Source organism: Phocoena phocoena, chromosome 4 (genome assembly GCF_963924675.1).
Source record: "Phocoena phocoena chromosome 4, mPhoPho1.1, whole genome shotgun sequence".
In the NCBI taxonomy this organism is placed as follows: domain Eukaryota; kingdom Metazoa; phylum Chordata; class Mammalia; order Artiodactyla; family Phocoenidae; genus Phocoena; species Phocoena phocoena.
In genome coordinates, this window is record NC_089222.1 from 85,899,702 (window position 1) to 85,925,682 (window position 25,981).

General features: G+C 40.9%; 2 protein-coding genes across 3 annotated transcripts in view; one reads left to right on the forward strand and one right to left on the reverse strand.

Annotated features, from left to right (window-relative positions):
• Positions 1–640: 640 nt before the first annotated feature.
• On the reverse strand, positions 641–22,539 carry QTRT2 (queuine tRNA-ribosyltransferase accessory subunit 2). Of its 2 annotated transcripts, none has more exons than XM_065876619.1 (8): positions 15,847–16,067; positions 15,047–15,102; positions 13,269–13,345; positions 11,107–11,319; positions 6,905–7,104; positions 4,587–4,738; positions 2,766–2,883; positions 641–872 (listed from the first exon to the last, which is right to left on the reverse strand). In XM_065876619.1, exons 1-8 carry the CDS (start codon positions 16,044–16,046, stop codon positions 641–643), a joined length of 1,248 nt encoding a protein of 415 aa, XP_065732691.1. In that variant the 5' UTR covers positions 16,047–16,067. The 2 variants fall into 2 exon arrangements, with proteins under 2 accessions (XP_065732691.1, XP_065732690.1); XM_065876618.1 differs by lacking the exon at positions 641–872 and adding an exon at positions 22,474–22,539 and having other exon boundaries at positions 2,336–2,883.
• A 334-nt stretch (positions 22,540–22,873) lies between these two features.
• Positions 22,874–25,981, forward strand: part of CCDC191 (coiled-coil domain containing 191) — a 102,914-nt gene continuing 99,806 nt past the window's right edge. Inside the window, exons 1-2 of the mRNA XM_065875860.1 lie at positions 22,874–22,966; positions 25,434–25,472. Coding sequence (XP_065731932.1) covers positions 22,874–22,966; positions 25,434–25,472 — 132 coding nt within the window. The remainder of the gene's footprint in view (positions 22,967–25,433; positions 25,473–25,981) is intronic.

Sequence of the window (25,981 nt, forward strand, 5' to 3'; positions counted from 1 at the left end):
CAGTGAGACAAGTCACAGAAAGACCATATGGTCAAACGAAGAGTGTGCCCTGGGCCAACTGGTCATTGGAGCAATGTGTGAGCTCCACATTCCATGGAGATGTGAGCCTGGTTAAATCACAAGGTTGATTGCACTGCCAGGACAGCTTGGAAGGCACAAGTGTCCAAAAGAGACCCCTGAGAATATAAGGATTAAAATGAAGAAAACTCTTGAATCAGACAAATTCCTTCTTGGTCAACAGGCATGTGTCCACAGAGGTCATGCTACTCATGACCAGTCAATTCCCTTCAAGCTCCAATCCAACTCAGTGAACCCTCAGATTCTCATCATCCCCACTTCAAGGCTGTCCCTTCACATCTAAAGCTTTTATCTTTGACTAAACGAATCTCTGTTGACTAAAAGAGTTAGCGCAGAAATATTCAAGGTCAGGTTTCAATTCTTTCTGATCAATCTAGGGCATTCTAGGTCATTTCAGTCGTAAGAAGAAGTCTCTTTAGCCTCAGGCGGATGTTCCTTATTTGAGCGGACTTCATTCTCAAATGTAAGTGATTAAAGTGAAGATCACTTCCTGCTGTCTTCCTCCCACATTACAACCGTGGTGCAGGCTCAATGTGAAGAGTCAGGTTATGCGTACCAGGTCTCAAGATGCTTGCCTGTGGATGAGCTCTTTCAACTGTGCCAGTCGGTCACTTTTTAATGCTTCCCGGATGGCCTGGAAAAATCCAAAGTAGTGTTCAAAGTTGTGCATCATAAGCAGGACGCCAGCCAACAGCTCGTTGGTCACCAGCAGATGGTGGATGTACGCACGAGTGTGATTCTTACAGCAGTAACAGGGACACTCTCTCACGAGCGGATCAAAGTCCTCCTGGTACCTGAGAAAGGAAGTTACAACGATATTCCGGAAAGTGAGGAAAACAAGACCTCGACAACCTAGACTAACCTATTCTGCTGGCACGTAACCAATAGTTAGTAACACAACTGGCAAACGTAGTGCCAGGCACCTGCTTAAGACAGCAATGTGGTCAAAAGTTAACAGAGAGTACAATGGGCCAGGAGACTCAGGGGTCTTCCTCAGATGGATACAACCTCCTAGACTGAGGCTTACCAAGGAGCAGCAGAAGAGTCACGTGCTCGCTGCCCCCTGCTGAGCAGGGTTAGTCACACTGTAAAGGCACACAAAAACGTCAGGAGACACTGTTCTGATTAATGACACTTTTCTCCCACTCGCCACCAGAGCTAATATTAGAAGAGATGATACGACCTTTTACTTGCATAGCTTTTTGCAGTTTTCAAAAAACTTTTATATATACTGTCTCATTTAATCTCTGCAACCACCCATGGAAATAGGCTTTTTTTTTTTTTTTTTTTTTTTTTTTGCGGTACGCGGGCCTCTCACTGCTGCGGCCTCTCCCGTTGCGGAGCACAGGCTCCGGACGCGCAGGCTCAGCGGCCACGGCTCACGGGCCCGGCTGCTCCGCGGCACGTGGGATCCTCCCGGACCGGGGCACGAACCCATGTCCCCTGCATCGGCAGGCGGACTCTCAACCACTGCGTCACCAGGGAAGCCCGAGATAGGCATTTTTCCTGTCACTTTAACAGTGAAGACTGCCAAGGGGTTTAAGAGGGAGGGCTATGGGGCTACAATGCCTGGGGTTGGTTCCTGGCTCACAACTCACTTGGGAAAGTCACTTAACCTCCCCCTGTGTCTTTCTTTTCTCATCTGAAATGTAATAAGGTAGTAACAGTGCCTACCTAATAGAGTTGTTACAAGAATTAAATAAGTTAATATAGTAAAGGACACTGCTAGGTACATGCTAAGCACTATATACGTGCTACTTTCTATCAGCTATTAAAAAGAAGTTAAATGACTTGACCAAGGTCACACAGTCACAAGCAAGGCTACAATCTGAATGCCAAATCTCCAAAACTTCTAGCGCTGATGATAAAAATATTGCAGTTTCCAATTATATCTATAATGTAAAGTGAATTTTAGTAGTAACCATTTATATTACCCTAGCTTTTTAAAAATGGAAATGAATCTCCTTGGCTATTTTTCAAGAAGTCAAATGTGATAAACGTCACCATTACAGACCTATAATCAAGAAATTACTATAGAAATAAGAACTAGGAATTTCATATTCTTTCATAAATTTTCAAGTCTGTCCTGTTACTAGATAGACATAAATAAGTCTGAGTCCCTAAAATGTCCCTTTATGTAAGACCAAAAACACCCCAGCATTAAAGTGAGTATACCAAGTTCACAGAAAAACCACTCACTGGTTCACTGATTATTTCCACTTTTGGCCAAATACAAAGTTATAAGATATCTTAGTTAAGTCTTTATAGAGGCAAATATTTTATTTAAGATTTGTAATCTGTATATAACCAAGATGGCTTAAATTCCTTAAAATTTAAAAATTTTGTTGTAATATTTTATCTTGAAATCCTTATTTTACACTGTAATTATTTAAAGTAATCATAAGGAGTAAAGAACACCAAACAATGGATCTGGTCTAATTTTTCTGACAGCTCTTCTAAAACAACAGTTATCTAGCCTCAGTTTTTTGACAAGACAAAGTACACAAATTCATCTGCAGAAAAAAAGAGTACTGCTGGCACTGAATTTGAGAAGGCCCAAACAATATCCAACTATAAATATTTTTTGAAGTCATGAACTGAAAAGGGAACAGTTATATAAACTTTCAAAACAGACTGAAATTAAAAAGTCAGAAATCAAAATCCATACTTAAAAAAAAATTCCTTACTTTTTTTCCTTCAGATTAATTTCAAATGATGTGATTTCTTGGTTGCAGCTAGTTGTTTTACTCTTCTTTGTTTGATCCACATATTTTACTTCTTCCTCTGTCCCATTTTGTTGCAGTACTAAAGGACAAACCAACAAAAAGTCTTGAATGAAGATCAGATAAAGAATGGCCATTGGGAGAATTTTATTTTAGTTACTATTTCATGCCCTTTGACCCTGTAATTCCACTCCTCAGAACTTATCCGAAGGAAATAGCACAAGAAAAACAAGGCAATATGTAACAAGATGATCAATGACCTATTATCTATAGTATCAAAACTTGGAGATTCAACTATGTCTAAGTGAATAGTAGTTACAAGTATATATCTTATAATTAAATGGGGACTTGAGTTGTTCCCTTGAACTCTTTGCTTTAAGAAAGAACATTCCTGGAATTGCAAGAGAAACACCAGGAATACTTATCTACTTGCCTCTCTTCAGAGCAGCTGGCTCTTTGCATAGTAACTAGTGTTACTAGGGGGAATTGCTGCCTACATTATGCAACTTATTCCTTTGGAATTTTCACTTTGTAATTGGCAAAAAGCCTCAATTTACTATACACACACACGCACACAAATGTGATTCATAATACTTGCATAAAAATGTTCAAACTCAGTTTTCCCAATCATAAAGAAATTTGGCTTTCTCTGGCCCAAAAGGAACGTGTTTGTTACAGAGAATTCAATATCAGGGTCTTTGTAGAGTTTTGCGTATTCACGGTACAGAATGACTATCAGTCACCTATGTCCTGGCAGAGATAATTTCACTTGTAAATGAAGTCATGAACATGTATAAAGTGTTTATGGTGTGCCTATCCAAATACATTACGTTCTAGTCTGTCTAAAAGACAGTAAAATTGACCTCCTCTATATATGAATTTGATCAACTTGATTGATTTTGTTTCTAGAACTAATTCCATTTAGATTAACGCTTAAGTTGCTTTATAGGAGTGTAACATATTCTGAATGAAATTTTCATCACTTGTGGGGAATAAAATGAACCCTTAAAGAAGTCTCTGGCCCTACTCAAATTTAAGGTTGGCGGTGATAGAGCAAGAGTTCAACGGAAAGCAGGAGGAGAGAAAGGAAAGCACACTCTGAAGGCCAGACGGAAGGCCAGGCACACAACATTCTCCTGAAACACTGTGGAGACACTTCAAGGGACCCCAACCCAAAGTCTGTATCCTGGTTCCTTTTCTACTGCCAGTTAAATGTTAGAATCTGAAACTGCTTTTCTTGACCTCTGAATAACTAAACACTAAAAGAAAATGGCAGTGCTTCAAAGCACCATTAGCAGAGGAAAACAGCTTTCACATCTCAGTATGTATAAAAAAACCAAAAAAGCAAAAGTAACACTAGGATCAGAGGGGATGAGACTCCCTGTATATTAATAGCATGGGGTTTGCAAAAAGCAGACAAGAACTCTTTTGTGAAAAAACAAATTAACTTTTACCAAGCAGTTCAAAGGTTTTCTTTTCTTAGATTTTCATCACTATTCACTCTGAATGTTCTTTTTTCAGGTTGTTAATAGAAGAGGTTTTGTTTTTCTTGGTTCTGCTCACTACAAAATCACTTCCTAATATTGATGAGCTATGTGTATAGTATTAAGTGCCTGGTTTTGTGTGCCAACATGCCAGGGCGTACAGATAAGAAACAAAGACATAGTTTTATAAAAGGCTGGCTTTATAGTATGCACATATTTCTGGCTTGTAACTCAAGGCAAAAATTGATAGGAAATAGAGAGAATTTAAGGGTAACACAGAGATTAACTTCAAAAGACCTACATGTCTCTTCAGGAATCGGCTGGTAATCAAAGCTGAAAGTGAGGGCACATCCCCGCTCTGTTGCTAGATAAGGGAAAAAACTCTCAAATAAGTCCACTCCTCTTTCAATACACTCGAGCACCTCATCTGGCTGGCTAACACCGCAGATGAGCCTGTGAAAATAATATGAACAGTGACATAAGAACAATGCCAGGAATGAAATCAGAGAGTCTTTCCCGAGAGCATTAACAGTAATAATAACAAAAATCATGGTTAGCGTGGCAGGCAGCAGATAAGGAGGTGTATGGAAAGAACATAGAGCTTTGGAGGCAGAGAGACCTGGACCAGAATCCCAGCTCTGCCATTTATTTACTTGCTGTGTTACTTTGGGAAGGTTTCTTAACCTTTCTGAGTTTTAGTTTTCTCATTTTAAAAACAACAGCAAGAATACATACCTCATAGACTGGTTGTAAGGATTAATGATAGATTCGCAAAAGCACAAAGTGTAGTTTCTGCCTCAAAGAGAAGCTTAACAAAGGTTAGTTTTCCTTCCCTTCTCATCCCTTCTGAAACAACCTCCGTAGTCTCAGACTGAACTTTGTAGTCTTCCTATCCACTACATAAGATTTTTTTTAGTGCAAAGCTGTGTGCTTTATTTCCTCTTCAAATACTCTTCCATGTTTTAACTGTATTTTGCTTATAATTCTTTTTCATAATTGCTTCAAGAAAGACATTTTTATCTACTGTATTCTTCATAGGTTCATTTACGAAGCAATTCTTGCTCTCGGAATTTCAACTCTGCCCACAGGCTCGAAGAATCTAGTCAGTTTTATTTATGCTTCTTTATATTTTCTCCATTAATAAAATGTCTGCATGGTAGAATGAGATGGTATTTCCAGAGGCAATGGGTAATGAATTCTGAGAGTGTTAATAACATTCAACCAGGTTTTGCCACTAAAACAAGATGAGGAAATGCACTAGACTAGGGCTGGCTGGCTGGCTGCTATCTTTTATGTTTGTTTTTCTACTCATAGGTCCCTTTTACAAACTGGCAGAGAAAAGCTTATAGACTCCCTGATTTCTAAAAGAAGTCCAAAAAAAGGCTTATGTAATATTAAACAACTAGAACCCTTAAATATATGCTGGTTTTTCTGACTACAGTTTCCTTCAAGTAATGTCATGTTTTAGAACTCCTCTCCAACTGAAGCTGGCATTTCTACACACTTATAGAAAGAAAAACAATCCCAGCTTTCAAATCCAGTAACAGACATCTGTGAGCACTTAACTCAAAAGAAGTCCAGAAAATGACTAGAAATACTAGTGCTGAATTATCATCCTCACCAGAATGAAATAAGCACAGGAGGGAAAGCAATGAACACAGAGAGCTAGGATAAAACTGGGGCGGGTGGGGCGGGGGGGGGGAGGGGGGAATGCTGGCTGGGGTGATGGCAATATCTTGCTCTGGCTGGTGTTTACACAAGCATATATACGAATAAAAATTCGTCAGGGTATACATAAGATTCATATACTTAACTGCAAGCTATACCTGGATTTTTAAAAAAGTAGTAAAATTACATACACATATCCAGCAGCCCAAGGGGTATAAAGCAGCACCCCATAATCAAACCTCTTAATATATCTGTAGGAAAAAAGCATGACTACTCATATCAAGTGGGATAAAAGACTACAGTTTTTTAAAAAGAAAAAATTTGAATAGTCTAATAAGACATTGGCTATACTCAGAAACTTGGGGATTTTTAGCTTTGAATCCGGCAGATCACTCTTCTCTCCAGCACGTAATGAATCCTGTGACTGATGGAAAGAACCAACCCCACTATGGTTGCCAGTGCCCTTGATTTCAAAAAATAATACCACTCACTACCTGCCTCAAATCTAAGAACTTCTTAAAGGACCTTATTGACAGAACCCATCTTCATTCCACTAGGCATCCCAGGTCTGTCCTCAACTTTACTTGCTTAAGGCCAGAGGTCCACATGACTTTCTATCTGTCCCCAGGCACCAGGTTATAGTGAATAAAGAGCAATATTGACAACTGACACAAGAATGAGGGGAACCAGTATAACACTTGCCCTCACTTATAATGAGGATCAAATAAACTAATTCACATGGCAGTGTCCTCTGGTCTACATTCTGAAATCAAAGGCAAGACAGCCTTGATGGAAACTTCCTCCACAGTCTGCCTCAGCAGACCCAGCCCAGAAAGAACGTAATCAAAACATCAAAAGACACACCCATGTACAGACTGCATACCACACATTCGGCAGCACCCCTGCTCTGCAGCCCACCAGGCTCGGCCTGCACCCTAACTGAACACTAGCCTCGGTTTGTGCTCCGGTAGCTCCGCAGTGACTGATGACAGCAAGTGCAGTCTGGTCTCCAGGGTTGTTGGAGTCCCTTGAAAGCCATCCAGAAGGAAGCCACCTACAGGCCGCTTGGCTGTCTCTCGTGCCGACCTCAGCCTCTCCTCCATCACATCTCCACCTTCAATCACTCCAATGATCATACTTTTCTGGAGGACCTAAGGTAAGAAAGGATTGAACGCTTTTAACTGTTTCCAGTAGTGGAGACCTTTGTTTAAATGAGCCTTACCGCCTTCCTAAGAACCCTTAGGGCTCGAAAGAACACAATTTGAAAGCCACTCAAAGAGGGAAGAAAAGACTGAAGAGAAGCTGAGGCAATCAACATAGTTAATCAGGCTTTAGCTTAGATTAAATTAAGCATACACCAAGCAGGTATAAGAGGAAAAGAACAAAAGCAACAGTTTTAATTTCTATAAATGGCTATCCTGGTCTACCTTAGGTTACTTCTAAATCTCTTAGTTAGAAATAACTTTAGGAACTGCAAAACTGTTTGGATGGGACAACTGACTGTCCATTTGGAAAAAGATAAAACAAAAATTACTACTGTACACCATCCTCAAAAATAAATTCCAGGGCTTCCCTGGTGGCGCAGTGGTTGAGAGTCCGCCTGCTAATGCAGGGGACAAGGGTTCGTGCCCCGGTCCGGAAAGATCCCACATGCCGCGGAGCAGCTGGGCCCGTGAGCCATGGCCGCTGATCCTGCACGTCCAGAGCCTGTGCTCCGCAACGGGAGAGGCCACAACAGTGAGAGGCCTGTGTACCGCAAATAAATAAATAAATTCTAGACGGCCCTAAGATCTAAACATAAAAAATATAGCTATACAAGTGTTAGAAGAATAGGTTGAATATTTTTATAGTCTTGAGATAAGGAAGGTCTTTCAAAGCAAGCTAAAGCTTACAGGAAAGGGCAGACATATTTGAGTACAAAAACAATAAAAATTCCCTAGTGAAATATACTATCAACAAAGACAAAGGGGAACTTATTCTTTGGAGGAACACATAAATGTCACACCATAGGTAAAGCTCCGACAAATCCTCTAAGGAAATGACAACCCCATAGAAATCTAGGCAAATATGTGACTATGAACTTCAGAAAAACAAATGTGAATGCCCCATACATATCTGGAGAGCTTACTAAACCTCACAAGTAAGGAAATGAAAACTGGAAATAATTCGATACCATTTTTGCCTATCACACCGACAAAAAAGTTAAAAGACAGAGAGCAACATAACAGAGGTAAAAGTGTTAGAGAAATGGCACTTATATACCCTGATAACTAGAGAGAATAAAAATTAGTTCAGCCTCTTGGGAGGGCAAGTAGATAACACTTACCAAAATGTTAATGCTTTTATCTTTATATATCCTAAAATTCCACTTCTAAGAATATCTCCTACAAATATATTCATTCATATGTACCAAGGTTTATTTGCGAAAGATGTTTAGAATAATGAAGAACTGGGAACATGCTAAACATCCATCAATAGAATAAAGGCTTGGGCTTCCCTGGTGGCACAGTGGTTGAGAGTCCGCCTGCCGATGCAGGGGACACGGGTTCATGCCCCGGTCCAGGAAGATCCCACATGCTGCGGAGCGGCTGGGCCCGTGAGCCATGGCCGCTGAGCCTGCGCGTCCAGAGCCTGTGCTCCACAACAGGAGAGGCCACAACAGTGAGAGGCCCGCGTATCACAAAAAAAAAAAAAAAAAAAAAAAATAGACTAAAGGCTCAAGTAAAGTATCAATATAATATGTTCATAGTAGGCTTCCTATATAGCTGTTTTAAAAAGAAAGCAGAACATATATTAACATATACATTGACAGGAAAAGAGTTTCAAGATATTGTTAAACAAAAACAAGCAAATTTTTGAATAGATGATCATATTCGTGTAATAAAAACTACATATAGGCATGCATATGTGTAATAGTTATGTGTATGGAACTGTAAAAAGGTTTGCAAGGAAAAAACACCAATCAACAGTGGCTCTCTGGTAGAAGAGAGGGATGGGGAGGGAGTCTGGAAGGCTATAAAGAGGGAATTTTGCTTTTTGGTTTAAGTAGGAGGAATACAATCAGTCTACTCCTCCAGAAAGAACATTTCATCTGCTACGCGGAGAATGAATGAGGGGAGGGTAGGATGGGGTAGGAGACGACTTTAATCATCCAGGGAAAGACGAAGAAGATCTGGACTAAGGCAGTGGCGGGGTGGGGGGTGGGGGTGAAGAGGAGAAAGAGGATTTGAAAGCTCATCAGGAGGTACAATCAACTCAACCTGACCGATTAGTTGCCTGGGGAGAGGATGAAGACAAAAATCTAGGAGGACTCCTGGCTCCAATTTCAGAAGTCCAGGGAGATGATGAGAGGAGCAACGACAGGGAATCCTAAGAAAACAGTGGAGGGTGAGGCAAGATGATTATTCTCTTCCGTGCATTCTGGGTTTGAGGTATTAGCCACTGAACATACGGACCGAAAGTCAGGGATATGTATATAAAGTGTGACTGCCCAGCCTAGAGAGAACGGTAGGTGCTTGACAGAGTGCTGCCACTCCCCACGCCTGCTGCCATGGCAGACAGAGCCAGCCAGCGGGCCGCCCTCACCCCGCTGCACCTGGGAGCAGCTCCAAGCACCTTGAGATGGAACTCATTTGCCATCCCTGGCCTACGGAATGCATGGAGAAGGAAAGAAAGCCGACAACAGAACCTTGGGGAGCTTCAACATTTAAGGGCATTCAGAGGAAGAGGAGTCAGTGAATCAGAGGGGAAGAAATCACAGGAAGAGGAAAAGATGTATGCCGCCATACAAAGGAGACAGTTACATGGCCTGCCCCTTTCGGTGACCGGTACAGCCCCATCTGGGAAATTCATTTTCACGGTGTAAGAACTATAACCATATAATTTATTGTCTAAAACGGGACACATTTAAAAGTAAAAGGGGGCACTATCAATAATCATGTCAAGACAATAGCGTGAGCATAATGGGTACAGAGAGGGACCCCTGCATTTGACCAACGCACAGAAACAATGTGAAATGGTCAGGCTGACTTAACACAGAAGAGGGAGTTGAGGCTCATCTAATAATCATGCCCCGTCACACGCCCTGTCCTCCCTTTCTCCTCATCCAAACATTACTTATCCTACGAGGATAATTACTGGCTCAAAACAATTGCGAGCAAACAACTGTTGGCAGAGCTAACAATGCAGACCCACAGCCATGGCCCCACGCTGGACCCTTATTGCCCATACTGAGAGTTCTATTAAGAACGACAAGTAAGCTTCCTCTAATTATTTCATGTATATTAACTTGATTAGCCAAATTATATTTTTTATTGGTAAACTCAAAATAATGATGTTTTTGAAACCCCGCGCGCTTCTGCCGTAGTGGGGCCCACTTGTTGCTCAGGATTACTCTACATAAATGATCAGACACTGACAGCTTCTCCTCTGGTCGTATCTCCTGTTCTCCCACCTCCTCTGCTCTCTCCTAATGAACCCTTCCTTTTCCAGCTTTATTAACTCTGCTATCAAGATCCTTTATTCACTGCTACAGCTTCATCCTCCCCAGCTCATGAGATGATGAGGTTACTGTGCCTTAAGGAGACAAGAAGGGTGGGGAGGGGCACATTCCAGACTTATTTAGGGAACTGGAACCAAGGTGGAATGAAAAACTGAATATTACTTGGATATTAAAAGGGGTCTTGAAAGACCTCAGACCTCTGGGCTGAGGAGCTGGGGGCTGCCACAAAGGGAGACAGAGTATTGAGGGAGAGCCAAAGGAAGAGCAGGTGAGAGGAGGGGAGACGCTGAGTTTGGTTATCTCTGAGTTTGAGGTGCATGTGAGAAATACTCTAGTGACAGAACCTAGCAAAGGCCTGTGCTTATGTAATTCTGAAGCTAAGTAGAGTGATCTCCATTACATACACAATTTTAGAATTTTCAGCAATTTAAACTAAGGGGAGCTGCCCAGGGAGAACAAATAGTGAGGGGTGAAAAGAGAGCCTAAGACAGAATCCTAAAGAGCAATAAAACAATCAGGAAAAAAATCAGGTGAGAGTAAGAGACCAAGAAATGAGGAGCAGAGAAGCAGAAGGAGAAGAAAGGGTGGTGTCTTGGAACATAAATGAGCGAGAGTTTCTAAGAGAAAGGAGTGGTGAGTGGCACGGCTTTACCTCTGACTCTTCCTGTAGCTTCAGACAATTATCCAGGAATAGAAGCGATCGGTCAACAGACTTTCTGGCTCTCTTTATGGAAGTGGCTTCATCACAAGTTGCCTCTCCATCTGAAAGGCACTGGAACCAGTCTGGCTGAAGGACCTGCTGAATTGCCATGAACTTGGAGGCAGTCATTTCCACTCGTCCTCCAACACCCCACACAGACACTGACTGCCACAGGACAAGATGAGGGATTCAGAAGAGTAACATGAAAAGAAAAAGAAAATAATAAAATGATCAAAGCAATCCTGAACTCAACTCTTCTTTACAGATGGAGAGATGGTGGCAATTCAATATCCTAGACACGGTGGGTAAAGAGGTTTCCTATACTATATTCCAAATTCTCTAAGGACCTGATAGCTCAGAGGCACTCCGATAGAGTCTTTCAAAGGCCACACAAGCCAACTTCTGAGTTAGCACTCAGAATTCTATAATTACTTTTCCAGAAGCCCAGTCTTCCATTCTCTGCCACCCCCTGCTGTTCCTGAATACACCACAGACTTTAATTCTTCTGTCTTTGATCACATTGTTCCTTTTGACTGAAATGGCCTTCCCCTACTTCTCTGCCTGGTAAAATACTATTCAAGACATAAGAGTTCAAATACCATCTACTCTATTGTGTTCCCCAAACGTTACTAGGCATAATCAATTGCTCACTCTTATAAGACCTTTCAGCAATTTGTATTTATTTCTTTCACAGAAAAGATAGCCCTGGGGCTTCCCTGGTGGTGCAGGGGTTAAGAATCCACCGGCCAATGCAGGCGACAAGGGTTTGATGCCTGGTCCGGGAAGATCCCACATGCTGCGGAACAACTAAGCCTGTGCGCCACAACTACTGAGCCTGCGCTCTACAGCCCGCAAGCCACAACTACTGAGCCCATGTGCCACGACTACTGAAGCCCGCACGCCTAGAGCCCGTGCTCTGAAACAAGAGAAACCACTGCAATGAGAAGCCCACGCACCACACGAAGAGTAGCCCGCACTCGCTGCAACTAGAGAAAGCCCATGAGCAGCAACGAAGACCCAACACAGCCATAAATAAACAAACAAAGGAAAAAAGAAAGAAGAAGAAAAGATAGTCCTTATCACACCATTGTATATATGTCTGACTAGAGTATCTGAATTCATGGTTGTACCCCAAGCGCACAGTCTGGGGCCTCACACATTATTAATGTTTAGTAAGTGTTTACTAGATTGAGTTAGATACAGAAATATGTGCAAAGACATAAATCCCATAGTACACAAGAATCTCTATATGTACCTTTGGTTACTCCTTTCCCTACAGCATCTCTCTTCTTAGAAGAGATGGACATAAATGCGGGGACACATATGATCTTTTTATTCTGGCACAAGAACACTGTTTAAATGAATCCTTTCTCCCTTATAAATGGAATAGACAACCGAGGTCAAAATATTTTCTTTTGAATTCAAATTACAAAATAAAAAGAAGTGTAAAACAGAAGACAAATTTAAAATAGTTACCTTAGGTAAGATTAATAGATATTGTCGATATCAATAAAGTGGGTGCAAGAAAAGTAACTGTAAAGTGGCAATATATACTAAAGCTTTTCTAGAATGCTGTCCTCAGGGACAATGCAATGGGGACATATCTCAGGTTAAAACTTTTAAGGAAGTCCTTTGAATACTGTTTTTCACCAGCTAAAATCTCCAGCTTTTTCAAATTCTGTTCTAAAAAGCAGTATTATACTGAGATTCTACTATATATAGTTATACATGTGATAATACTCGTCAGCAACTTTCCCCACTATTCCTGAGGTTGTTAAAACTTCAAATAAAGCATGGTATCAAAAGACTATTGTTTTCTACCATCATAGCAATTTCTTTTTTTGGCATGTACTTGACCTTTCTCTACTCCCAAATTTTGGGCAACAATGAAAAAGCTGAGGATAGAGTCCTTACCTTAACCTTATCCTTGGGCTGCCCCACTCTAACTCCTATGAACCACACCATCCCACTATAGTCGTAGAAATAAAGAGAAGGCATAAAGGGGTCTGGAATGGTTCAGCAACCCAAGCAGTGGGATCGTTGCAGCTGAGAGATCCCATAGGCTGACTTCCTGAGAAAAACCTTCAGCCTTGGAGGACCTTCTGAGAACATACCTTATTTGTTACATAACCAGCTGGGCAAGGGCTGACTGGATCATGCAGGGAGCAGTACAAGAGTGATTCTGGCATGCCTGTATAAACATAAAAAAAGAACCCTTGAGAGCACTTACATCAACAATTACACTGTGTTGTAACAGAGAGCAGCTTCATAATGTGTACTGCTGGATAAAGCAAGTCTAAAACACAATAAATTTCTCATACTTTATCTTAGAATTGTAGGAGGCCTGTCAACATGAATGAAAAGATTACTTTGAAACCTACTAATCTAAAAGAAGAATTAAATGTAAAGGTTCATGTCTGAAGACATAGCGAGTTGCTACAAAGGAAAGGTATAACCTGAAGTATGATACAATGAAAGTGTTTAATGATATGTTGACCCTACTTGATTTGCTTTGAAGAATTTAATATCAAGTATGGTCATTCTAGGCACTATCCAAGGGGAACTAGCTACTGGAAAGATGAAATTATACAGTCAATAGGTAATCTTATTAATAATAAATCCAGCCCACACCATGGGTCCCTAGGGACAGAATTATACTGTAGGACATTGCAAATAGATCTCATTTTCAATAAGTTTCATTTACTCAAGATGCCAGTTTCTTAGGTTCTTTAATCAAAAAGATAGTTGTTTAAAAAAAAATCCAAAAAAAGTTTACTAAGCCATATGTACTTAAATTTCATATGCTGCATTTTCATAAGAAAAAAAATAGAATTTTGCTGAAAAAAGACCAAAAATATAAAGCAAACAAAAATCTCTGCAGTTCTCCACCTTATTGTCTACAATTTCAATTATTACAATTATCTCTACAAAGCTTATATTAGCTATTTTCACTTAATTATACACCCGTATACTTTAAAGCTGGTTATTAAAAACGGTCTCAGATCAAGGAAAACGATATTATATAAATTCCTCTCCTGAAACACAGGTCCTTGTGGCAACCAAGTTGTCATGCAGTTTCCCTCAGAAGCAGAGGACTGAACAACCAATGGAAGCAGGATTTTCATTCATTTAAGTGAGTCCTAGATGTTGCAAAAAAGCTTCAAGAGAAAATGGTCTACAGAAGAATTGGTTCTCTGGCTGTCCCTGCTAAGCTTTTCCTATAAATAAATGGACACAGAGATCAGCATTCAAAATCCTATTTCTGGAACAGAAGATAATATTAACGTATCAGAATATAGCTGAATATAGACTCTTCATCCTCTGCCTTATGTTTTAGGCGCAAACATGACAAGCCCGCTTTGGATCTTAGGTGTGTCCCATGCAGTCCTTCACCTCTAGGTCTTTGCTCTTTGCCTGGAGTGTCTGCTCACACCTGTCTACCACCACCACTGCACCCACCTCCTGACCTGGCTAACTCCTACTCTTCCTTGACCCAGCTAAGGCGCCCCGTCATCTTCTTTGTCAAGAATACTTCCTTTATTCTGACCTCCTTCCACATGGACCCAACAGCAGGTTATGTGTTCCTTCCTCTGGGCTCTCATGATACATGTATCTACACCTGATCCTGTAAATGTAGTCACCACGCTCTACTAGAATTACCTGTTTATCTTTATCCCAACTAGGCTCTGAGTTTCACAAGGGCAGCAGCTGTTTCCCACTCATCTTTGAATCCCCAGTTCAAAGGCGTTCCTGGTTCTTAGATACTCATTAAATGCTTATTAAATTAATGAATAAATAAATGTATGGATGAAGGATTAAAGAATAAACAGCATCTCCAACCTCCAAATTAATACACCACAAGGCACACACAAATAACTTGATTAATTTTTACCTATAAACTTTCCAACTCCTTCCTTATATTCTGCCAAGACTTCGTAATGTTCTGCCCTGTAAGGAAAACAGAAAACTATGTAACATAATAATGAATCATTCTACAGATACTCTATGCAACAACTGAAGCCCTCTGCTCACCCAAACAAGCTACGTGACAGTAAATGTAGTTTCAAACCACCAAGTACACCATTACTCAAGAGTCCCCACTCATTAGGTTGGGTTCATTAGCCAGAGCAAAGCTCTTCAATTTGCAAGTGGTTCTGTGAGAGGAGAAATTGGCAAAGAGCAATGGCCTCAGAATATCTAGATTTTCTTCTTTCCCTTGTCCCTTTAAAATCACTGTTATTAACACAATCTTACAGAGTTATTTGATCTTATAGCAGATTCTTCAATTAGGGATGAGGTCAGTATGTACATTACACAAAATCATCTCACTCCTTAGTTGTTTCCCTAGAGTAGAACATGTGCAGAGACAGAAAACTTTGAGGCTGGTGCGTGAAGACAGCCCCTAGGTTCCAAGTTTAGCCCTCATAGAGCATTCCAGGCCCTGTCACCCCTGGGAGCAGTGGCAATGAGGGCGGTATGGAAAAGTGAAGCAGCTCTATCACGTAGGTCTGGCCCATGATTCCAGATTAGGGCCAGATGACGTACAATATTTGATATCTCTCTTCTGATTTCATTCTAAAAACCCCACAGATTTTGCACGTAAGCAAAAAAGTCTTTCTCTTTATCACACCTTATTAAGGTAACCAAGCTGCTGCCAGAGTCGACATGTGAATGATCAGGTCTCATACTTACAGTGATGACAGTGTAAGCTGAGCCATGGCAGGAACCCCGTGGATTTTATGCAGTGTGTGATGGGTCAGGTGTGGGGCAGAGCCAGTCTTGGTGTACAGAAGGCAGCCTGGAATGTCCATGGTGCAGTCCCCTGTTTTGCCTAGGTTTTTAATTTTTCCTAGGCGACAGCCATTAACCACCTTGGTAAGACTTAGCTTCATCCTAAGGGGTTCCTCTAGGTCCTGATAAGAAAAGTACATTACATTCAGAAGGAGTTCCATGACATCTAAAAGCTAAACATTTTTCCAAGCAAACTACAAAAAAAAAAAAAAAGATAGCATGTTTGCTATCCCAGTCTAGGATTTTTTTAGATATCAGGAATAGGGGAATGGGAAAAGACACAGAGAATAAGACACCTTCCCCAAAGTCCCAGCACAATATGATGACATCAACCACATTTAAATTCAGTCATGGAAATTTTGTCTGAGCTGATGGAAACCAAACAAACAGAAGGACAGAAGTAAAGACTAATCATGGAAAGAGCACTGTGAAGCCAAGGATTGCTCTCAGCCATGAAAATGTGTATAGAGAAAGGTCATACTGCTTAGGAAATACTGATTACTGATTTGATCTATTTTTTTTCTTTCTCTAATTTGAGAGAATACTAGGCAACATAGCAATTTTTCCTAATATGTAATTAAATGAAGAAAACAGATTCCAAAACAGCATTCTGCTGTTTATTAAAATATATGGAAGAACATACATCAAAAGATAAACAGAGGTTATGTCAGAGAGGTGGGATTATTCTCCAACTTTGTTCTTATACAGTGTCCAAACAGAGGTGAGAAACTGTGTGGGCATCCATACAATTCGTAAGCAACGTTTCATTATTCTTATAATTGGGAAGGAAAAATATTTGATTAACAAAAAAGATATACTTTCTAAATTCCACAGATACACAGGGAAAAAAATCAGAAAACATGGTCAATTATTTTGTTGGACTGTGTTAATTTATTATTCAGTGAAGCAAATCCTGGGCCCCACTTTTTTTTTTTTTGCGGCACGCGGGCCTCTCACTGCTGCGGCCTCTACCGCTGCGGAACACAGATTCCGGACGCACAGGCCCAGCGGCCATGGCTCACGGGCCCAGCCGCTCCGCGGCATGTCGGATCCTCCCGGACCGGGGCACGAACCCGCGTCCCCTGCATCGGCAGGCGGACTCCCAACCACTGCGCCACCAGGGAAGCCCATGGGCCGCACTTCTTTAAATGCCCTGTAAAACTCAGTGACCAGGCATGGCAGATCATTTGCAAAATGTCACTGGATATTCAGCATTTTGAAATACCAGCGTCTCTGCAGCAAGTATTGATACCATACCCTCTGGAATTTTTGCCAGTTAGGCTAGGCCCAGTTTTATTAATAGATAAATTAATACAGCTCTCTGAGAGGTTCCAACCTTAGATCCTATCCTCTTAAGCATTATACTAAACCACACGCTGAAAGTCAACCATTGTTTAAGATGTTACCAAATAAATAAGCATTATTTATCATTAGTTAAAAAATATTCAGGGATGTATATATTACTTTTTTGGGAGTTATAAATTTTTATATTGAAATAAAATAGTTAAGTCTTTTGAATTTTAGAAATAAGAATAACTACTTTCCGTATGGTTCAATAAGTGATTTCATGTTAAACATGAATTATAAAAAATAGTATAAGTATTTGGGGAAAGGCTGGTCAATTTTCTGTGACTCTACCTTCATTATTTCAAGTTATCACAAAGATTAAATGTCTCACTGGAACCCACAGAAATGGAGAGTGTTAAGAGAAAAAAGTTATTATGTTTTAACAAAGGGTAATATAAAAGCTATTTTTTTTAAAGCCATGCTATTACACATTAAAACTGTTAAAGTAAAAGAAAGTTTATACCAAAAAAATAAATATAATTATAGGCTAATGAGAATGTAATATAGAAAATATAAAAGAAGAGTCATTAGTTTATACAATCATATTCCTTTTTTAAAAAAAGATTTATTTATTTATTATTTATTTATTTTATTTACTTTTGGCTGCATCGGGTCTTAGTTGCGGCACGCGGGATCTTCGTTGAGGCATGCGGGATCTTTCCTTGCGGCGCGTGGGCTTCTCTCTAGTTGTGGTGTGCGGGTTTTCTCTAGTTGTGGCTGGTGGCGTTCAGAGCGCGTGGGTATCCTCCAGGCTCTCTCATTGAGGCGTGCGAGCTCAGTAGTTGTGGTGCGCAGGCTTGAGGGATCTTATTTCCCTGACTAGGGATCGAACCTGCGTCCCCTGAGTTGTAAGGTGGATTCTTTACCACTGGACCACCAGGGAAGTCCCCCATACTCCTTATTGATTTATCAAATAATACACATAACCTTCTGGTTTCAAGTGATAAAAATCTTTTAAACTAACAGCTTGGAAGCCATTTGTAGCAAAGTTAAAGAATGTATTTTGCAATCTAAGTAAGTTCTAGAGAACTGAAGCGGGGGAAGCACGAAAGTAAGAAATTCACTTCAAAGTTAATAAATCAACCCTATTATTCTGACTATTAGAATCAACAAATATGTAACAATAGGTTTTTGAAACATAAATAAGAACTAATGAAAATTTAATGGACCAAGATTACTAATAATGCAACAACTTAGCGCTCACTACCCTCACACACATCTGAGAATGGAAGACACTGCATTGTCCCGCGTGTTTTCAGAAAGGCCTAGAGAGAAGAATTTGCTGGTTCCTCCCCTTACTCCAAAAGTTCTGTCTCATCTGAGCTGCTTAAGTTTTGTAAAGAGTTTAAATGTACACAGGAGTTGTATTTTTTAAATTAAATCCATATAAAAGTAGGAAGAGTCTTCATAGGATAAAATTAGCATGTTTGAAAAATGAAGTTTAGGATTCTAGAATGCTACCAATTTTTATTATTATCTCTCCCCATCAAACCCTCCTTTCATTTTTCCAGTTTATTAATAAATAACATAAAAGACTGACAATCAAAGCTGCTGACAAGCATGAGATAATGTGCTTTTCCATGTCAAGTTAACTCAATTCCAGGTAAAAACAACAAACCACAGCGCTTTAGTAAACTTCTGTTTAACATCCCAGGTAATGTATGATTGCCATCAGACTTTAGAAATGCTGAAAATAGTTAAGTCTGACCATTACTACCAGAGACGCCAAACTGAGGGCTCCTCATGGACCATCCCCTCTGCCGTTCCACAATAACAAATCTCAGGCTAAGCAAGATTAATCAGACTTAGTCTAGAACCCAGGTCTCTGCCAAGAGGCCTGAGCTTTTGATTACATCTTTGAAGTGAGAATAATACAATGTCTGTATATGCATATCTCCTCTTCCCACTCTTTCCTCAATTGAAGAAATAGCTTCCTTCATTCTTAACCCAAGGTCTGTCATTACAGGTCCACAGTAGTTCTAGAGGACCTCAGCCACCATGCTCTTAGATGCAGAGATGGGTCCTCCTGTGATACAATGCACAAAAGTTTAACCTCCATAACTTTAAGGATGAAATTGAAAATCCTTAGCTTAGTGTACTGAACCCACTAGGTCAGCTGGAGAGAAATACCCACTTGGTTCTCTCCACAGTATGGCACTCTGATGCTGTGTACTCACATTCTGCTGTTTGGGGTTTCTTAAAGAGTCCTACCCTAATCACAGTAAATGGACACAGCATCAAAGGAAAAAGTATAAGCAAGGAAAAGTAGACAAATGCGTCTAAAGTATTATAATAGATAAATTGTTACTGGTGATTCTGTGTATTGTGAGGATGAATGCAAATATGAAGAAATCTGAGGAAAGCATCAGAGAATGTGCTTTAGCTGGAAATCAACATTTAAAAAATAACATGCAACTTTGTCCAGCTTTGAACCCAGCTTTCCTTTCCTCATTACTGATCAATTTGCGGTTAGTGTTTTTATAATTGCACATTTTTTCTAGGGGCTTGAACACAAAAAGTTTTTATTATGGAGTAATGTAAATATATACACACATACACATATTCGTGTACACATATATATATATTTTTTGCGGTACGCGGGCCTCTCACTGTTGTGGCCTCTCCCACTGCGGAGCACAGGCTCTGGACACGCAGGCCCAGCGGCCGTGGCTCACGGGCCCAGCCGCTCCGCGGCATGTGGGATCCTCCCGGACCGGGGCACGAGCCCATGTCCCCTTCGGCAGCGGCAGGCGGACTCTCAACCACTGCGCCACCAGGGAAGCCCTCATGTACATATTTTTAAAACATGCTTTTGGAGTGATATAGTCTATTAATCCAAGCAACGTTCTCAAGAAACAAACTAACGGTCTCCAAAATATTAACTGGTTTTTATTTGGCTTCATATCATTATCCTTTTCCCTTTCACTTGTTGTGAGTCTCTTTTAAGATTTCTGGGGTTGTCTTTTCTCAATATACAAACATCTACATTTTCACTTCCTGGTAAAGTCTTAAAAAACCATTAAAAGAGCCATTTGGAAATAACGGTTAATGGAAAAACTCTTAATCACTTTAAGGACAAGTAGATCTATGCTTTTACAAGGGCTTCCCTGCACTTGTGGCAGCATTGTACATATCTTAATACCTCCATTGCCACATATTTCTCCCCTCCTTCCATCCCCTTAGGAAAAAAGGGATTTTTTAATGTTTCTTAACGGATTCTCTACAGACTGTCATGGAAAGATGACCACAATACACTGAGGGAAAAGAGCAAGCTTAGGTGAACATATTTTTTGCAAAAGAAAAATTGCGTATATATATTTATAAATATGCACACACAAACACACACTGTACACTGTCTGTATATGCATGCAAAAAAAGTCTGAAGGACTTCTAAACAATATGGTGCACTGAGCTGACTAAGAAAGACATACAGAAATGATGGACTCTAAAATTCTAGAAACTAGTAATGGAAGATGAGGAGGAAACTATTCAGAGGTACTATTCTAAAATTCTTACACTATTTGGGAGGAGGAGAGAGATCATGAATAATGTTAAACTTTAAGTATGCGTGTTAAAAATTTTTAAGTAAGCATTAAAAGATTACTGAAAATGGATAATTCCCATTCCGCTGGGGAGGGGCAGGGAAGGATCAAGAAAAATTGGTTAATACTTAAGGGAAAAAAAGAGGAAAAGAGACCAAAAAGCACACCAAAAATAGAAAATACAAAATAAGACGGCAGGAGTAAGTCCAAATATGTCAGTAATCACAATAAAAGTTAAATTAGTTTCACCTATTTAAAGAAATAACAACAACAGTAGCAACATTTATTGGGTGTTTACTATGTATCAGGTCCTGTTATTCACATGTTAACTCCACTATTATGTACTGTCATGTCAATCTAAGGCAGATGCTATTATTACGGGCATTTTACAGATGAGAAAACTGAGGCTAAAAAAGTGACCATTTACAAAGTGGCAGAGCCACTTAAATCATAGACATCTCCCTTTAGAGGCTGTACTCTAATAGGCTGGTAGTCTATTAGGAGTCCCATCTTGTCCATAAACATATGCAATGTTTACAAATTAACTGTAATGTTAAGATATAATGTTACAGTCATATTTTCCATTTTGCTATACTGTTATTACTCTTCTTGTCTTCCTTTATCTCCCTTCTCTGCCTCTATCCATCCTCCAACCTCTACAACCTTTCTATATATGCACACAAACATTTAAATATACTTGTATGAGAAAGGGTGTTTTTTAATTTAAAAAATGCATATATACTATACTATAAGCACTTCTCTGAAATTTGCTTTTCGCCCAGGAATACACAACGGATATTTTTCCTGAAGAAGAGACACAGAATTTAACTTACCCTTTAAAATAACTACTTCATGATACTGCATAGCTTGGATGTAACACAATTTAATCTACCATCACCCTTCTGATGAACACTCAAGTTACAGAACAGGTCCTGTGATTGCTGCAGTAGTCTTGAGGGCACAGCTTCCCTGATTTTTTTGACAAATCTCAAGTCTATTTCAGCTTACGTTTCCTGGCAGAGTTCTCTACATACATTGATTTTTTAATGGGTACCACACTCTAATGCTTTAGGTACTATAGCTCCCATTTTGCAGATGAGTAAATCGAGGGTCCGAGAGTTATTAAACAAGTTGCGTAAGGTCATACAACTACAAAGTAGCTGGGTCTAAATCTCTACCCTGCCTTATGAACCTACATATCCCAGCATGCACTGTCCCCGGGAACACTTAGGCTCAGTCAGTAACGATGGATTTAGCTTCACTCCATGGGCCATCTCCAGGGGCCCCAGACCTCGCGAAGCGCTTAGATCAGGTATTCGAGATAGGTCCAACCCTCCCAAGCATCCTGGGGAGTCTAGAAAAAACTTGCGCACGGAAACTTGACCTTTAAGCAGAGCCCGGTCGAAAGGAGACACTTTTCTCTCTGAGATGCGGTGAGGCTCACACGATTTGGGAGAATGTGGATTTACAGAAGCCAGGATCCACCAGGAGACCCAGAAAAATGAAAGAGACATAGCGCCAGTACAATCACAGTTACCGCAACACAACCAGGAAGCGTCTAGACGCGACGCGACTCTCTCGCAGCAGCCTCCCCTTACGCGTAGCAGCTCCCACACCAACAGGAAAAGGGGGCACTTACCTGCAAACCTCCCAACTTTTTTGGGCGTGAGACCCCTTAAGCTCCTCGCCGTTCGCTACCACGTGTCCAGCTTTCAGAATTCTCGGCTCCCTGAACCACCGCCTCCGATGCAGAGCCAATCAGGGAGCATTGCGTCATCACCGGGCGCCAGGAAAAGGCAAAGGTAATTGAAAATGAGCTTCGGTGTTTGCAAGACCGAGGGACTGCTACCGTCGCCATGGGTAACTGAGCACACACGTTCCGCCTGCGCAAAGCCTCCTGGGAGTGGTGGTTCGACGGCGCCCCACACCTGCAGTCTTTGTGGGCAGAGGAACTACAACTCCCAGGGAGCCCCGGAAGCAGTCTAGGCAAAGGAGCGGTTGTTTCAGCTTTGGCCGAAGTCCGGCCCTGAGCCTGGAAAATGCTTCTAGCGCCCCAGAAAAGGACCTCCTCAAGGGAGAGGTCGGGGCTGAATGGATGGAAACAGTTTACAAGGAAGCCGAGTCTCACCAAGGTGATCCATTCCTATCGGGAGCTCTTGGAGAGGAGAGGGGAGGGGAGGCGGGGACCGGCCCTAAGGCCAGCCGCAGCCCCACCTGCGCGTCCTCCGTCTTGCCCCAGGGGCATCATTACCTGGTCCGCTCCTGCCGTGACCCACTGAGAGCCAGCACTGCGCTAAGTGAAGGGGGCCTAGGAACTTTGGGGCTTGGTTACCTTACGGCTTTGATGGGCAGCGTCGTGGAAGAACTGTTTCCATCTAACGCTTTTCTCAAAAACCGGAGAGTCTTGATAGTGCCCATCCCGGTGAAGAGAATTCGAGAGCTATCCCGGCTCCCCACCACTCCTGGTTTTAGGGAAGTTCCCACACGGTTTCATTTCTTTTTCTTTTCTTTTCTTTCATTCTTCTTCTTCTTCTTCCTCTTTTTTTTTTTTAATGTTTTGCAAATCATAGGAAACTTCTTTGTTGGAGGGGTAAGATCTTCACCTTAAGTCCTCGGCCTCATATTCCTCCCCTTCTAGTTTTACATAAAGTATCTAAAATGAACTCAGAAATGCAAGTGGATATTAACTATATCAATACTTGATTCACTTGAAAATCTAAATTATAGAAACAATCAAAAAATAGATCCTCTTTATATTTGCCACCTTCTTTGATGCATTAGCATCCAAAGACATGGAAAACTGATAACCCCACTGTAAACTTGAAACATGTAAATGACATGTGAAAAGTCAGTCACACGGAGTGTGCTTTACACAGACTACTTTTTTTTTAATTAATTTCTTTATTTTTGGCTGCGTTGGGTCTTCGTTGCTGCGCGCGGGCTTTTCTCTACTTGTGGCGACAGGGGGCTACTCGTCGTTGCAGTTCGCAGGCTTCTCATTGCAGTGGCTTCTCTTGTTGTGGAGCGCGGGCTCTAGGTGCTTGGGCTTCAGTAGTTGTGGCTCGCGGGATCTAGAGTGCAGGCTCAGTAGTTGTGGCGCATGGGCTTAGCTGCTTTGCGGCATGTGGGATCTTCCCGGAGCACGGCTCGAACCCGTGTCCCCTGCACTGGCAGGCGGATTCTCAACCACTGCACCACCAGGGAAGCCCCACAGACTACTTTTTTTAACAGTCACAAAAATGAATGCTTTAAATGTAAATGGGAGTACCAAATGGAGGACTTCTCAGCTTACAGCTGTTTTCACCCTTAAGTTACCCCTCCTTAAAAAATATTCGGTAGACATGTGGCGTTTCTGTGGCCCCTAGGCAATTGTGCTTGCAGGTTATTCTAAATATACCAGCTAAATAATGCACTGGACATACTTTACTTGGTGAATATCTTGCGCCAGATGCTGGAGTGTGCAGACTGGAGCATTAAAGAGACTTGGAAACAGAGTCTGCTCCTGTTGTACCAGTTCCATAATAGATTGGATCCAAAGTAGGTTATGGGTATAAACTTGATGATGAAAGGTAAAAACTGGGGACAGTTTTGGGGACCCCAAAAGGAAAGTTTTTGCTGCTAGTGCTCATTGTTACTACCTAGAGGATAGAAAGGTAAAAAACAAGAGATCCTTGAGGTTCAACTGTGTTTGAATAGGATCAGCTGTTTCTTTGTTGCAGCCACAAAATTATTCAGCAGTACAGCTGCATTAATTACTTATCTGTAAGGTGCTTTGTAGGGGAAATGTTATATAAGTGAAGGATAGTATTATACCTTTCCCTCCTGTATGTGTCAGCATGCTCGTTTAGATATTCCCTTATTTATTGAAAAACCCACCTGAATTATTAGCAAAGCAAATACCTCTATTTGTTAAGTTGCTATTAGAGGGAATTCTGCAAACTTCTGAGACTTAACAGAGAGTGAAGAAAGCAGGTGTCCTACTGGTCTGATTTCTAATTTCAGATTAATATCTGACTGACCTGGGTAGAAATTTATGTGATTTCTGCCTTATTTTTGCTCTGTAAAACAGTGGAAGATTGGTTATCCCTCACTCTACCCCCCATTTCTTATTGGACCAAACAATATCCTTGCTCTAGGTTACTAAGTTACTCATGAAAAGAGGGGTCTGGGGAGAGGCGCACACCTTTCTCCAAGCAGATTTGCTTCCATGACACTTGGATAACCTGGCTAATTAATCAGTGCTTATTTGGGTTTTTATAAGCAATACTATATGTAGCATTCCTCTGTCTTGGTTCTTAACCCTGGGGAGCTTTAAAAATATACTGACACATGGGCCCTACCCCAGACCAATTAAATCAGAATCTGGAGATGGGCCTAAGTAAGAGATAAAGCAGTCAGAAGTTGTTCCAGAGAAGGCTTCGTGTTTTCTTCATCCTACCAGCATTCTGTATTTTTTTTGTTGCTGAACTTTCTAATGCAATGCTTTGGGGAAAGACTAAAGGACGCTTGTCCACAGGCTTCAACCAGAAAGACAAATTAAAATGGCAAAGTTGATAGATACATTGCTGGGTACTAATATTCTGTATGTATTATCTACAGCCTGTGTTTGACCCTGACAATGTGGAACACTGGATTAAGGTAAGGATATTTCATAATTAAGATAGAAAGAGAATTAAGAGTCACACATAGTCAGATGGAATAGGAATACTAATAGGTCTCCATTTTGCATATATTTTGCTGTTTTCCTTCCCATGTGACTATATATGTTGCCTTAGTTTTGTACTATAGTACATTTTCATGATTTTGTGGCTTCTATAAAAGCATGAATGACAAGATAACAGGTAGACATCCCTTTCAAATGCCATGAGGATCATCTGAAGAGGATTAAAGGAGGAGGGGAGGAGAAGCCTTAGGAGAGGACATTGTGGCTTTCCCCAGATAATTGGAAAGAACGTACTGTAGTTACATTGACCTGTGGGACCAATACAATAGGTAAAAGCTATGCATGCATCACAAGTAAGAATCTTCTAGTAACTAAAGCAATCCAAAAATGGAGTGGGCATTCTTATAAACAGATGGATTTTCTATCACTAGAGGTATTCAAGTGGGTTCTAAGTGGTCACTTAATGTTAGGACTAATGAGGAAT